This window comes from Grampus griseus, assembly GCF_964374135.1.
Source record: "Grampus griseus genome assembly, chromosome: 2".
NCBI lineage: Eukaryota > Metazoa > Chordata > Mammalia > Artiodactyla > Delphinidae > Grampus > Grampus griseus.
Genome location: NC_139018.1, coordinates 1701886 through 1715051, shown reverse-complemented (window position 1 = coordinate 1715051; position 13166 = coordinate 1701886). Strand labels below are relative to the sequence as shown.

Sequence of the window (13166 nt, the reverse complement as noted above, 5' to 3'; positions counted from 1 at the left end):
AGCCTTTGTGGAGTTTTCACGCAGTCCAACAGAGAGGTTTAAAACTCTTCCTGCAGTGTATATGGCCATTAAGATGTCTCAGCTGAAAATTTCCCTTGAACTCAGTGTTCATTCTGCAGAGGAGATTGAAGGGAAGGTGCAAGGAGGGGCTGTTTCCAAGCTCAGGAATACAAGGTATTTCCAGAAGGGAGGCGGGCACAACTCTGTCCACCTGCTTTCACATTCTCAATATTATTTCTAAACAACTGCTTAGCCTTGCTTAGCTCACACTAAAAGCGCTGGCGTGGTGCCTGGTGTCATCATCTGGCTGTGTGTGCTTGGGCACGTTACTCGACCTCTCTGAACCTCAGTGTTTTCATCTGTTTAATAGCTATGATACCTGTTGTACAAGGCTGTTTGGAGGGTTGGGTAGAACCATTTGTGTCATTTTCAGTTTAAATCGAAGGGATTGACCCTAATGTTAGTTTCCTTTCTTCCTCCTTACAGTTACTGCCTTTCTCTTCCTAAGCAGAGGAGAGTCTCCCTTGCCTTTAGCAGAGCCAGCAGCGGGACAAGACGCGGGTGCAGTTGCGAGCAGCCCGCCGCTTGCCAGCACAGCCCACCCGTCCCTGTTGAGCAGGGTGGGGGGGCCGGACTGCCTGCACGGGTCTGCTTGGCCCCCAGGCAGCTGCTGTGCAGTTCGCAGGCTGGCTTCTCTTGGACCAAATTAAATCGTCCTTCAGTGTTTCTGACAGATTACTTTGCCTTTTAGTCATATTCACACAGTGCTGTATGTAGGAATTCTCCCGCATCTTTTCGTGTTTGTAATCTTTTTAACCCCATGAGGAATTTGACAGGGATTTGAGGAATTGTTGAGGTAGGGAAGTATGTTCCATCGAGTTTCATCCAGTGTGGGATGGTTTGATTCTGCGAGTTTGGGAGTTGAGTGGGTTCAGTCTGTAATAACGTGGAGTAGGCCTGTCTTGCTGGGTAACTTAGCCTGAGTCACTCTTGTTTAATAAGTGGGTTGGAAAATTGGGAAGAGAGGTGGATCAGATCTCTTATAATTCTTCCTCTTCATTTAAGAATAAAATTATTAGGAAAGGGAACTTTTTATCAATTTATATTCATCTCCTGGAATTTTAGCATCTATTATATTATTGCTTCAAGGGATGAATGATAATTCTTCAGTTATTAGAAGATCATGTATGTGTTTCCTAACAACATTAAATAGGCTTAGATTCTTGTAGTTTTCTAAAAGTCAGAGTCAGTCACCTCTGAAACCACAAGTTAGGAAACATTGCGGGTCCTAGATTTAGAATTTATATCCTTAAAAGTAGATATTCCGGGGGAAAAAAAAAAAGTAGATATTCCGTAACAGTCTTGACCTTTAGAATATATTCCTGAAGGGTAGTATGTAACTACTGGGGTACACACCCTCCCCCAGGGCAGCTCAGGAAGCCATCAGAAACTCACATTTCAGATAAGATTGACTTCGTTCGTCATCTCTGGCTTTAGGTATTTTATTAAAATGTTCTTTTCTTATAGAAACAGTGGAATAGTTCAAGCAGTAACTTCATATATGTAAACATGTTTTCTTTGTAATACTTTTATTGCCTTTTAAAATGTGTTAAATAGGGTGAATGTGGACTTCCAGAAGCAGACAGTTGATCCTGTGCAAGTCTCATTCAACACGTTAGACAGATCCCAGCTGATGACAGATCTCTTCTTAACAATTGATGCTACAGAGGTAAGAGTGGTGTGGTCCAATCATCAGTGCTTCTCTGTCTTCTTAATCTAGAGCTGCCATGTTGTATACGGGAGATAGTGGATGTATAGAGACTCGCCCACAGCCTGTGTACCTTAGTCATCTACACTGGACCCTTGAACAGTGTGGGGCTAATCCATGGGTAACTCACTGTCGGCCCTCCGTGTCCGCGGTCCCACCGCATCCTCAGATTCGACCAGCCACAGACCATGCAGTCCTGTGGTCTTTACTGTTGAAAAGTATCCGGGTAAGCGGACCCTCGCAGAGCAAACCTGCCTTGTTTAAGGGTTACCTGTAGCAAATCTGGGTGAGCTTGAATTACTCTCACTTGCTGAATTGAAATGTGGCTGTAACACAAATGTGTAAACACAAATATTCATTCTAGAGTCAAAGTTTAATTTTTAAAATGTTAGTACATTTTAAAATCAGTTTTGGCGACGATACATGTAAAAATGTTAATTGGCATAGTGCTGTTTGCTTGTGTAATTCAATTTACATCCACAAAACTAGCATTGGCACCATTATTCATTGGGGTATAGTTTTTACTCCTTCAAAATAAAATTTCAGTTAAAATGCATCGGGCTTCCTGGTAAATCTGTAGTTACCCTTCACTGGGAGACTTCCCCTAGAAACCTGATGCCAGGAGGCCGGAGAGCTCCAGCAGTGCGGCCCTGGCCCCCTTCCCCTAGAAACCTGATGCCAGGAGGCCGGAGAGCTCCAGCAGTGCGGCCCTGGCCCCCTTCCCCTAGAAACCTGATGCCGGGAGGCCGGAGAGCTCCAGCAGTGCGGCCCTGGCCCTCTTGCAGCGGCAGCAGGCGAGGACATCCACTCTCCCGTCCCCTCACTGCTCTTCCAGGGGGCTGTGCGTTCACCCCGCACCCAGCCCTCGCCACCCAGAGGGCGCCTGGGGCCCCTGGGGTCTGGTCAGGGATGGAACAGCCCTGCTCTCACGTGCCCCCCAGAGCCTACAGTGCTTGTGTGCCCGCAAGTCTTGTGCCTCCAGACAGCGTTCCTCACCTCGCTCAACCCGGGCACCCCCTCCCCCGTAGAATACTTAGGGACCGGGGAATCTGGCTTGTGACGTGTAGTAGGGTGGAATGCCAGGGCTGCAGTTTGAGAGTCTGTGCCTCTTGACGGAAATCCTCGCTAGAGTTCATCTCTGCTCTTCTCCTCGTTTTTAGGTGGTTGAAGTGGGGCACTTTTGGGGATACAGGATTGATGAAAAAAGCTCAGAGATTCTGAAAAAGCTTACTGCTGAAATCAGCCGTCTGAAGTTGGTGCCCTTGCCCGTTCACCCACATCCAGACTTGGTCTGTCTGGCTCCTTTTGCTGATTTTGATAAAGAAAGCTACTTCAGAGCACAAATCCTTTATGTTTCTGGAAATTCTGCTGAGGTATGTTTTTCTGTAACAAATCACTGAAAGGGAAATGAAACAGACTTATAGCAGTTGATAGAAAATCTTTTCTAATCTCAAGTGGAAATTAAATATAAACTAATTACGGTTAGAAAAGTGGTCTAGTAGAAGAGTTACTTCCCTCAGTGACGTGAGGATTTAAGCCCCAGTTCCTAGGAATCCTGTGACGACAGCTGGGATGGACGGTCGTGTGGCCGTGGTTGGTGGCACACAGTGTTTGCCTGGGCCTGTACTAACTGAGGCACTTTCCTCATCCTCTAGGTGTTCTTTGTAGACTATGGAAACAGAGCGCACGTAGCTCTGGACGTCTTAATGGAGATTCCCTGTCAGTTTCTTGAACTTCCCTTTCAGGTAAGGTCGAGATGCTCCTGTGGTCTGAGAGCGTAAAGCTAGAAGGGTTCTGGAGGCCATGTGGTTGCCCCTCAGCTTATGGACAGGGCCAAGGCCCAGAGGGCTGGCATTCGTTTTGTCGTGCTCTCCGAATTTGGTTTCTGCTTTTTCCCCAAAATATATTGCTGTAGATATTTTTGCTAGTACTGCTTTTGGAGCAAGTTAAAATATATGGAGTGTTTCACACTTAGCAAAAAAAGGTAGTTTTAATTCAGCAGTAATTTCTAATGCTTTCCCACATGCACTTTCTAAAAGTTATTCTAAACTTTTTTTGTTTTCGAAAAGGAAAAACAAGTTTTTTTTTACCTATGAAATCCTCACTTACCCTGAAAGTGTTTTCAGTAGGATTTGTAGGAGGTCACTGGTGAGGATCCCAGCACCAGGGTTACTTTTCAGTGGTATTTGGGGTGAGTGTCTCACACATTTATAAACTGGCTCAGCTGTGCACTTCTGTCCCGTAGGCTTTGGAGTTTAAGATTTGCAAGATGCGCCCATCCGCAAGGTGTCGGGTGTGCGGCGAGCACTGGAGCGGCAGGGCCAGCCGGCGCTTCTCCTCGCTGGTCAGTGGCCGCGCCCTCCTCGTGAAGGTCTTCTCCGTGGTGCACGGCGTCCTACATGTGGACGCCTACCTCTCCTCGGCGCTGCAGGACGCCGTCAACGTGCGAGACGTCCTCGTCAAGGAGGGCTATGCCGAGCTGGCCGAGGAGCCCTATGAGTCCAAGGTGTGCGCTTCCGTCCTCCTTTTAGGAGCGTGTGTGTGTGTGTGTGTGTGTGCAGAGGGCGGGGAAGTGAGAGAGAAGGGGGGCCCTTTTCCTCTCTCAGGATATTGGGGGGTGAAGAGCTGGACAGTGTTCAGTGTGTTGAGGTCTGTGGTGCCCTCGTAAATGTCTTCAGGTTTCTTTGAGACCAAATTATGGTGGTCAAGTGCTGTGCTTGTTGGTTTCTGATTATGGAGCTGTTTGTTTTTTCTTGGAATGAAGATTATATGTGAAAATGTTCTCTGTTTGGGGATTTTTAAAAAAATGGATTCCAAGATTTATCTCCCTAAGGAAAGTAATCATATAAAATATTAGTTTCAAGTATTTTGAACATTTCGAAATGTCTTTCAGCTGTTTCTTTCACAATCAGTTCTGAAGCTATTTTTCTTGATCTGAAGGTTTGAGGTGCCACATTGAGGCTCATGTTGAAGGTGGTTTGTTTTTCCTTCTGTAATTTCTGCTGGGGATGAGGTGCTGAGTTGGGCAAGGGACAAACAAGCAGGAAAACGTCACTCTAGAGCTGGCTGGGTTGTGTTTCCATGTGGGAAAACACTTCCGGGGATCCTGGTAATATTCCCAATATGAAACTGACTTTTTTTTTTTTTTTTGCGGTATGCGGGCCTCTCACTGTTGTGGCCTCTCCCGTTGTGGAGCACAGGCTCCAGACGCGCAGGCTTAGCGGCCATGGGTCACAGGCCCAGCCGCTCCGCGGCATGTGGGATCTTCCCGGACCGGGGCACGAACCCGCGTCCCCTGCATCGGCAGGTGGACTCTCAACCACTGCGCCACTGGGGAAGCCCGAAACTGACATTTTGTATACAAAAAATTCTTTTTCTCACTCTTTTCAGTTATTTGATGGCTGAAAGGTAGTAAAGGCTAATGAATTGAGCCTTTAATGCATTCTGTTTTATTTCTTTTGTTTGAATTTTAAAATGTACTTGAGAAAATTATCTTTTGATACCTTAATAATCTAAAGATCACCTAAGAATAAGGTCATGCCTATGAAATACTTTGATTAGCTTGGAATAAAGTGCTTTTAGTACTGGTTTTCCTTTTAGCAAAATGAACTTTTCTTATTTTGTTCAGCAAAGCCATGAAGTTCTCGAGAGTCTCTTTTCCAAATCAGCAGAATACGTGACAGACATGTCCGTGCCATCCCCCTTGAAAGACGACAGAAAGTATCTGATCCGGATTTTGTTAGAGAGCTTTTCTTCCAATAAACTGGGTAACCCAAACTGCAAGGTAATTTATAGGAGTTATTTTAAAATACAGTTAAAATTAAAAAAAAATCATTCTACATTTATAAGCTGAATTGTAGCTGGTAGTCATGGTGGTTTTTTCTTTACTGTTTTTTTTTTTAATTAATTTATTTTTGGCTGTGTTGGGTTTTCGTTGCTGCGCGTGGGCTTTCTCTAGTTGTGGTGAGCGGGGGCTGCTCTTCGTTGTGGTGCACGGGCTTCTCATTGCTGTGGCTTCTCTTGTTGTGGAGCACGGGCTCTAGGCACGTGGGCTTCAGTAGTTGTGGCACGTGGGCTACAGTAGCTGTGGCTCATGGGCTCTAGAGCACAGGCTCAGTAGTTGAGGTGCACGAGCTTAGTTGTTCCGCGGCATGTGGGGTCTTCCCGGACCAGGGCTCGAACCTGTGTCCCCTGCATTGGCAGGTGGAGTCTTAACCACTGTGCCACCAGGGAAGTCCCTCTTTACTGGTTTTTAACTGTTACTTTTCTCACAACAGAGCCTATATTAGTAAGACCAAAACCCAGGGTTTAGTATAGAGCAATGCTTTGACTAGTTCTTCCTTTCTTCCAAAAAAAAAAAATTTTTATTTATTTATTAATTAATTAGCTAGCTAGCTGTTCCAGGTCTTAGTTGCAGCATGTGGGATCTAGTTCCCTGACCAGGCTTGAACCTGGGCCCCCTGCACTGGGAGCGCAGCGTCTTAGCCAGTGGACCACCAGGGAAGTCCCATGACTAGTTCTTTTTTAAAACTAACCTTTCCAAAGGCGATGTTGAGTGACAACAATGCACAAGCTGGAAGTCGAGGATCGTATTTGATTGGGCAGACCTTCTGAGGACTCGAAGCCTGGGAGGCAGCGCCTCAGGTAGTTCTGAGGGCCTGCTCCGAAGAGGCGAAGGAGAAGCCAGGACGTGTAGGAATTTGCAACAAAAACCAGGCAGTCGGACAGCAGGCAACATTTTCAGTCCCAGCGACCAGTGCTCGTCTGTCAGAGCAAGGGGAAGCACGGTGTGTGGGCTTTGAGAACCAGCGTCAAGGCTTAGCTTCGTCGCGTGGAGGTGCTCTAGTCACTTGGCCCGTTTGGAGGAGGGCTGACGGGGACTCACTCTTCACTGCCCCAGCCTTTGGCTGCGGGGTCGTAGACCTGCTTATTTAACTGGAATAGTCTGCCGCCATGGAAAGAATACTTCCCCTGAAGTCCTTGGCGGCGTTTCCTTGTTTTGACCAAAGCGCGTGTATGTATTTATATGTAGAGAGAGGAAGGTTAGCGAAACCATGGAAGGAATCAGTTGCATACCAGAAAAATACCTCCTTTAAGGCATTTTTCTCCCATTAAACCTCAAAGATGTTATGGCTGACGAAGGTGTGGCGTTTTTCTGTTTTTAAACTGTGAGCTGGCTTTTGGATTTTTAAAATGTATGTGAAGTGACATTTTACTTACTGGTAACATCTTGTATGTTTTATGTGTACAGGCAATACTTCATGGGCCTTTTAACCCTTATGAACTGAGGTGTCATAGTCTGACCAGAATATCCAAGTTCAGGTATGATTAACTTAAGTTTCCCATGAAGTTTTTTTCTCTGGTCCTCTTTTTACAGAGCTCATCAGAAACTAACTTTATTTATACCTGACCTGTAGGAATGTGATACTTTTTCTGACTCCTTCCAGCTTCTCCACTAGCTCCAAATCTGCGGTTCCCATTCTCTCTTATGTGAAAGCCATTCTGTATAAGACATGTTGGAGTGTCTTTCATCAAAGCCTTCGTTTTCTCTGTTCTTACTGTAATTGTTATACATTCAGCAGGTCTGTGAGTGCCCCCTGTGTCCTGGGAGCAGCTGGGGAGAACAGTAGTGAACAAACACAGTTGGTGTCCTCCCCCAGATTATGGGTCCAGTGGGCAGAGGGTAGGACAGAGAAAGCCACTTATTTCAAGATAGGTTGATGAGGGTCTTGTTAGGGGCCATGGAACATTACGAAGGCATCTAAGAGGGGCCCCTGTCCACAGTCGGAAGGCCGTCGAGATTTTCCAGGGAAATCTGAGACCTGAAGCCTGCAGAGGAGTTAGACCAGGAGAAGTCCAGCTGTCAGGGCAGGCAGGGTGAGGGCTGGGTGGGGAGGATCCCAGCAGCAGGCATATGGGCCTTGGGTCACCTCTGAGGAAGTGGAGGGAAAGTGCGGGGGCTGCAGAGCCTCACGAGCCACGTGGGAAGCCTCACTGTGTGTACTTTATTTTTTTTAATTTTTTATAAATTTATTTATTTATTTATTTTGGGGCATGTTGGGTCTTCATTTCTGTGCGAGGGCTTTCTCTGGTTGCAGCGAGCGGGGGCCACTCGTCATCGCGGTGCGCGGGCCTCTCACTGTCACGGCCTCTCTTGTTGCGGAGCACAGGCTCCAGACGCGCAGGCTCAGTAGTTGTGGCTCACGGTCTCTAGAGCGCAGGCTCAGTAGTTGTGGTGCATGGGCTTAGCTGCTCCGCAGCATGTGGGATCTTCCCAGACCAGGACTCGAACCCATGTCCCCTGCATTGGCAGGCAGACTCTCAACCAGTGCGCCACCAGGGAAGCCCTGTGTGCACTTTAAATGGTCACTTCGGGTACAGGGTAGACCCTGGCTTCTCAAAGTCTCCTCCAGGACCAGCAGCAGACGCGTCCCCAAGAGCTTGTTAGAGATGCAGGGCTCAGCCCCACCCAGCCCTTTCGAACCTGCATTTTCACAAGGTGTCCGAGTGCTCTGTGAGCACTTTAAAGTGTGCAGAGCTCCAGCATGAAGGACGCTCAGGTGGGCGCAGACCTCTGAGGCTGCTTACACTGCGCTCCAGAGCAGGAGCACCGTGGACCGCGCCGAGTCCACGACAGGAGGTGCAGAAGCGGGCAGCTTTGTGAGAGCTTTCGGTGTGGACCCAACAGGCCGGTGCCTGATTAGAGTTGGTGATGGGGGAGGAGCGGGAGTGGAGGGCGCCCTGCTGGGCTCTGCTGAGGGGGGAAGGGGGCGGGTGGCCACGGCACAGAGGTCTGGGGCGCAGGGAGAGGTTCGGGCAGCGTCAGCACGTGAGTCCAGGGATGGCTGGGATCACACGAGGGGTGGAAGAGCGGAAGGGGTGGAGGACCAGTCCCAGGGCTCCAGCGTGAGGAGGCTCAGTGCAGACGGGGCCGTGGTGTATTGCGCTTGTTGGGCCTGTGTTTGCATGTTGGACTGTCTTTGAAATGTGTTCCTCGCGGGTTTGGCATCACTCACTGCCTCGCGGGTGGAGGAGCAGCCGTCTCCCGACAGCTCTCCTTTCAGGCGTGTTCGGATTGAGAAGGAGAGCATCAACTCTGTCATCATCAGCGACAGCCCCGAGGACCTCCACCAGAGGATGCTGGTTGCAGCTTCCCTTTCGGTTAACGCCACCGGTGAGTGAAGGCCTGCTGTCCCTGCGGTGTTGCTCTTCTCTTCTTCCCCTTGACTCCAGTTCCCGGAACAGTTGGTCTTGTAATCAGTGAACAGCCTCACGCCTGTGTGCCATGTTTTAGACTGTTCCCTGAGTACATTGGCTGGTGGGAGTTGAAGAACTGGAGCATCTTCACCTTTCCCGCTGTGCAGGGATGCGTGGATTGATTCCTTGGTCATCCGTTCATTCCACTGTGCTTGGCCACGAAGGAGAGCAAATCCAAGAGCTTGGCCCAGGGACAAACCCGATAGCCTAAGGAGGAGAAAGGAAAGGCGAGAGTAACCAGACAGGACGGGTCCCCAGACGGGGTCAAAGCTTGAGCCTTAGGATAAGGGGTTCCTCTTGGGGTGCTGTGGGGACCGACACCAGGGAGCACTTCTCTGCTGGGGCACATCTGTGGGGACGGACTCAACACAGGGAGGGAGGCCTGAGGACAAGGAAGAGTTGTGGAGAGGGAAGATGGCACACTCATTACGATGCGCCCAGCGCTGCCCTTGGCCGTGGCTGTCTGCAGGGTCCACCATGCTGCTGAGGGAGACCTCGCTGATGCCGCACATCCCCGGCCTTCCTGCGCTCCTCAGCATGCTGTTTGCACCAGTCATGGAGCTCAGGTATGGGGCGCTCCCTTGTCTTGTCCCCGGGCTTTGGTAACATGCGAACCCAGTGGGAGAAACGGGGCCCCTCCCCCCTTTTGGAGAGAAAGCGCTGATGGAAAAGTGTCCTTGGCAGGTCTGGAGGCCGGCCGCACCTCCCCCAGCTTCAGTGTGATTGAGGGAGGCATTATGGTTATTTGCGGAGCTGCACTGAGACTCAGTGTAGAAAGAAGCTCCGAGAGCTGACAAGGACACGCAGCCTCACACGGGAGCGTGGCTTGAAGTGGGGCAAGGGATCAAAGTGGGTGGAGTGGAGGCCCAGCATCACCGCGCTCATGGCCGTCCTGTTGTCAGTGGGCAGTGGTTGTGACACCAAGTCTCCTGGCACTGGTTGTCAGTGGGAAACCATGCCCGTCCCACTGGCGATGGTGCCACGAGGTAAGACTGCAGCGGTGGCTCTTTCTCGTGCCAAGATCAGACAGGAACTCCTAGAGGCTTTAGTAAAGAGAAGTGTGTCAGTGAGCAGGGCTTGCTTTTTTTTTTAATTAATTAATTTATTTATTTTTGGCTGCATTGGGTCTTCATTGCTGCGCACGGGCTTTTCTCTAGTTGTGGCGAGCGGGGGCTACTCTTCGTTGCAGTGCGTGGGCTGCTCATTGCGGTGGCTTCTCGTTGTGGAGCATGGGCTCTAGGCGCGTGGGCTTCAGTAATTGTGGCATGTAGGCTCAGTAGTTGTGGCTCACGGGCTCTAGAGCGCTGGCTTCAGTAGTTGTGACACACAGGCTCAGTCGTTGTGGCTTGCGGGCTCTAGAGTGCCAGCTCAGTAGTTGTGACGCACGGGCTTAGTTGCTCCACAGCATGTGGGATCTTCCCGGACCAGGGCTCGAACCTGTGTCCCCTGCATTGGCAGCTGGATTCTTAACCACTGCGCCACCAGGGAAGCCCCTCAATATTTTCTAATAACCTATAAGGGAAAAGAGTCTGAAGAGGGATATATACACATACATACGTGTATATATCCAAATTGCTGTGCTGTGTACCTGAAACTAACACAACATTGTAAATCAACTACACTTCAATAAGTAAATAAATATATATATACTATCTGTAGATATAAAATAAACTCAGGCTGCCCTTTCAAAAAAACAAAAACAAAAAACCCCGTGGCTTAACAATTTTGAAATACTAACTTTTCTCAAAACTTTTCATTTAGAGTTGATCGAGATGGCAAATGCTATACTGGAGTCCTCTGTGGTTTGGGGTGGAATCCGACTACAGGGGCCCCTCTCCTGCCGGAGCATGACATGGAGCTCGCATTTGACGTGCAGTTCAGCGTGGAGGATGTCATAGAGGTAAGGCTGCTGAGGTCACCATAGAGTGGGAGCTGCTGCTCGCTCTCGTTTTGCTGGTACAGCCGTTTAGCAACAGGAGCTGTGTCTGACGCCGTGCTTAAAATGCAGGCGCACACCTCTGGTCCTGGAGGTGCTCGCTCTCCCTTGACCTGCCTGTTTTACTTTTCTGTGCAAAGTAGATTCCTGACAGGTGGTGCTCTCTGAATTTCTCATTAGGTACCTCCCGGCACAGTAAGCCTTCCTGGGCAGTAGGACTGAACAGCAGGCAGCAAGACTGCCGTGCATGTCTACCCAGGCCTCACCCCAAGTCGGGACCAGCTGGACATCCTTGCTAGTTCCCGTTGGGGACTGAGGAAAGTCCTGCCCCACTCGGTCCTTTCCACACACACACGGTGGGGGGCTTGCTGGGCTGACCCTTGGGTGCAAACTCGACTCTGCAGCGGAAGTACCTATGCTGGTCTGGGACCAGATCAGTGCACAAGTTAAGGCTGACCATTTAGAGACTTGGGTGACAAAGTAATTTTATAGCTTTTGAATTTAATAATGAAAAATTTGGGCTTATGTTTTATATGCTTTTGTTTTTGTATTTCATTGTTGTAGTAACTCAGTTCTCTTGCATTTTACAAAATGAGAAACAAAGCTGGTCTTTCAGGACAGCTAGTTTGGAAGCACTCCTCCAGAGTGCTAGAAGTTCCATGGCGTCGCTGAGGTTGGCATAGCTGTGCAGGAGGGGGTGGGGTGGGGGAGGGGCGCTGGGTGAGGCCTGCGGTCTGGTCCTTTCTCCAGGGGGCATGTGGCTTTGTTGATTGAACTTGACTGCTCTTTCATGTAAAGGGGCTTTGGGGCTTAAAAGTACTCCTTAGATCATAGACCTAGTCATGAAATGTGGAGCTGTAAAACTTCTAGAAGTAAATACAGGAGAAAATGTATATGACCTGGGGTTTGGCAATGAGTTTGTAGATGCAATGAAGCATAATCTGAAAGAAAAAATTGATAATTTGGACTTTATCAAATTAAAACCTGCTCTGCAGAAGACCCTGTTAAGAGGATGAAAAGACAAGCTACACACGGGGAGGAAATATTTGCAAATATGTATCTAAGGAAGGACTTTTGTTCATAATGTGTAATGAACTCTTAAAACTCAATAAAATAAGCAACTAAATTAAATATGGATGGCAATAAACCAATGAAAAGGTGTTCAACATCATATGTCATTAGGAAAATGCGAGTTAAGATCTCAGTGACGTACCTCTGCAGACCTATTAGAATGGCTAAAATCCAAAAAACTGAAAATACCCAGTGCTGGCAAGGATGTGGAGCAACGGGAACACTGTTACTGCTGGTGGGAGTGCAGAGCAGGGCTAGTGTTTTGTGGAGGATAAGGTTCTTCAAAGTTAAACATACACCGACCGTAAGACCCAGGCGTCCTACTTTTAAGTATTTATCAAAGAGATTTGAAAACTTACATCCACATAAGACCTGTTTGTGAATATGGATTGCAGCATTCATAATAGCTAACAACTGGAAGCAGTCAAGATGTCCTTCAGCAGGGGAAGGACGAGCTGTGGCACAGCCGTATACAGGGGAGTACTCCTCAGCAGTAAAGGGAGTGAGCAGTTGATTCCTGCAACAACGTGAGCGAATTTTAAATGCATGTTATTAAGTGAGAGAAGCCAGGACTCGGGGGCTGCAGATGGTATGATTCTATTCATATGACATTCTGGAAAAGGCCAGACTATAGGGACGGAAAACAGATTCGTGGTTCCTGGGGGCAGAGGAGTGATGGACCACAAAGGATACCACAGGGACTGGAGAGTGAAGGAGCTGCCGTGTGTGTGCTGTGGGGGTAGATGCATGGCTCTGTGTGCTTGTCAAAACCCGTAGTCTGACTACCAGATGTAAAATAGATGCTAGTGGGAAGCAGCCGCACAGCACGGGGAGATCAGCTCGGTGACTTGTGACCACCTAGAGGGGTGGGGTAGGAAGGGTGGGAGGGAGACGCAAGAGGGAGGGATATAGGGTTGTATGTATGTATATAGCTGATTCACTTTGTTATACAGCAGAAACTAACACAACATTGTAAAGCAATTGTACTCCAATGAAGATGTTAAAAAAAACAACAACAACAAAACAAAAAATCCCATAGTCTGGGGCTTCCCTGTTGGCGTAGTGGTTAAGACTCAACGCTCCCAGTGCAGGGGGCCTGGGTTCGATCCTTGGTCAGGGAATTAGATCCCACGT

At 48.6% G+C, this 13166-nt stretch overlaps 1 protein-coding gene across 1 annotated transcript in view; it reads left to right on the top strand.

Annotated features, from left to right (window-relative positions):
• The window catches only part of TDRD9 (tudor domain containing 9), a gene marked incomplete at its 5' end in the record, with an annotated part of 106748 nt that overhangs the window by 80908 nt on the left and 12674 nt on the right, over window positions 1-13166 (top strand). The window contains 10 exons of the mRNA XM_082649015.1: window positions 1-174; window positions 1618-1729; window positions 2929-3141; window positions 3424-3513; window positions 4014-4274; window positions 5397-5552; window positions 7020-7090; window positions 8833-8942; window positions 9495-9591; window positions 10787-10925. Coding sequence (XP_082505141.1) covers window positions 1-174; window positions 1618-1729; window positions 2929-3141; window positions 3424-3513; window positions 4014-4274; window positions 5397-5552; window positions 7020-7090; window positions 8833-8942; window positions 9495-9591; window positions 10787-10925 — 1423 coding nt within the window. The remainder of the gene's footprint in view (window positions 175-1617; window positions 1730-2928; window positions 3142-3423; window positions 3514-4013; window positions 4275-5396; window positions 5553-7019; window positions 7091-8832; window positions 8943-9494; window positions 9592-10786; window positions 10926-13166) is intronic.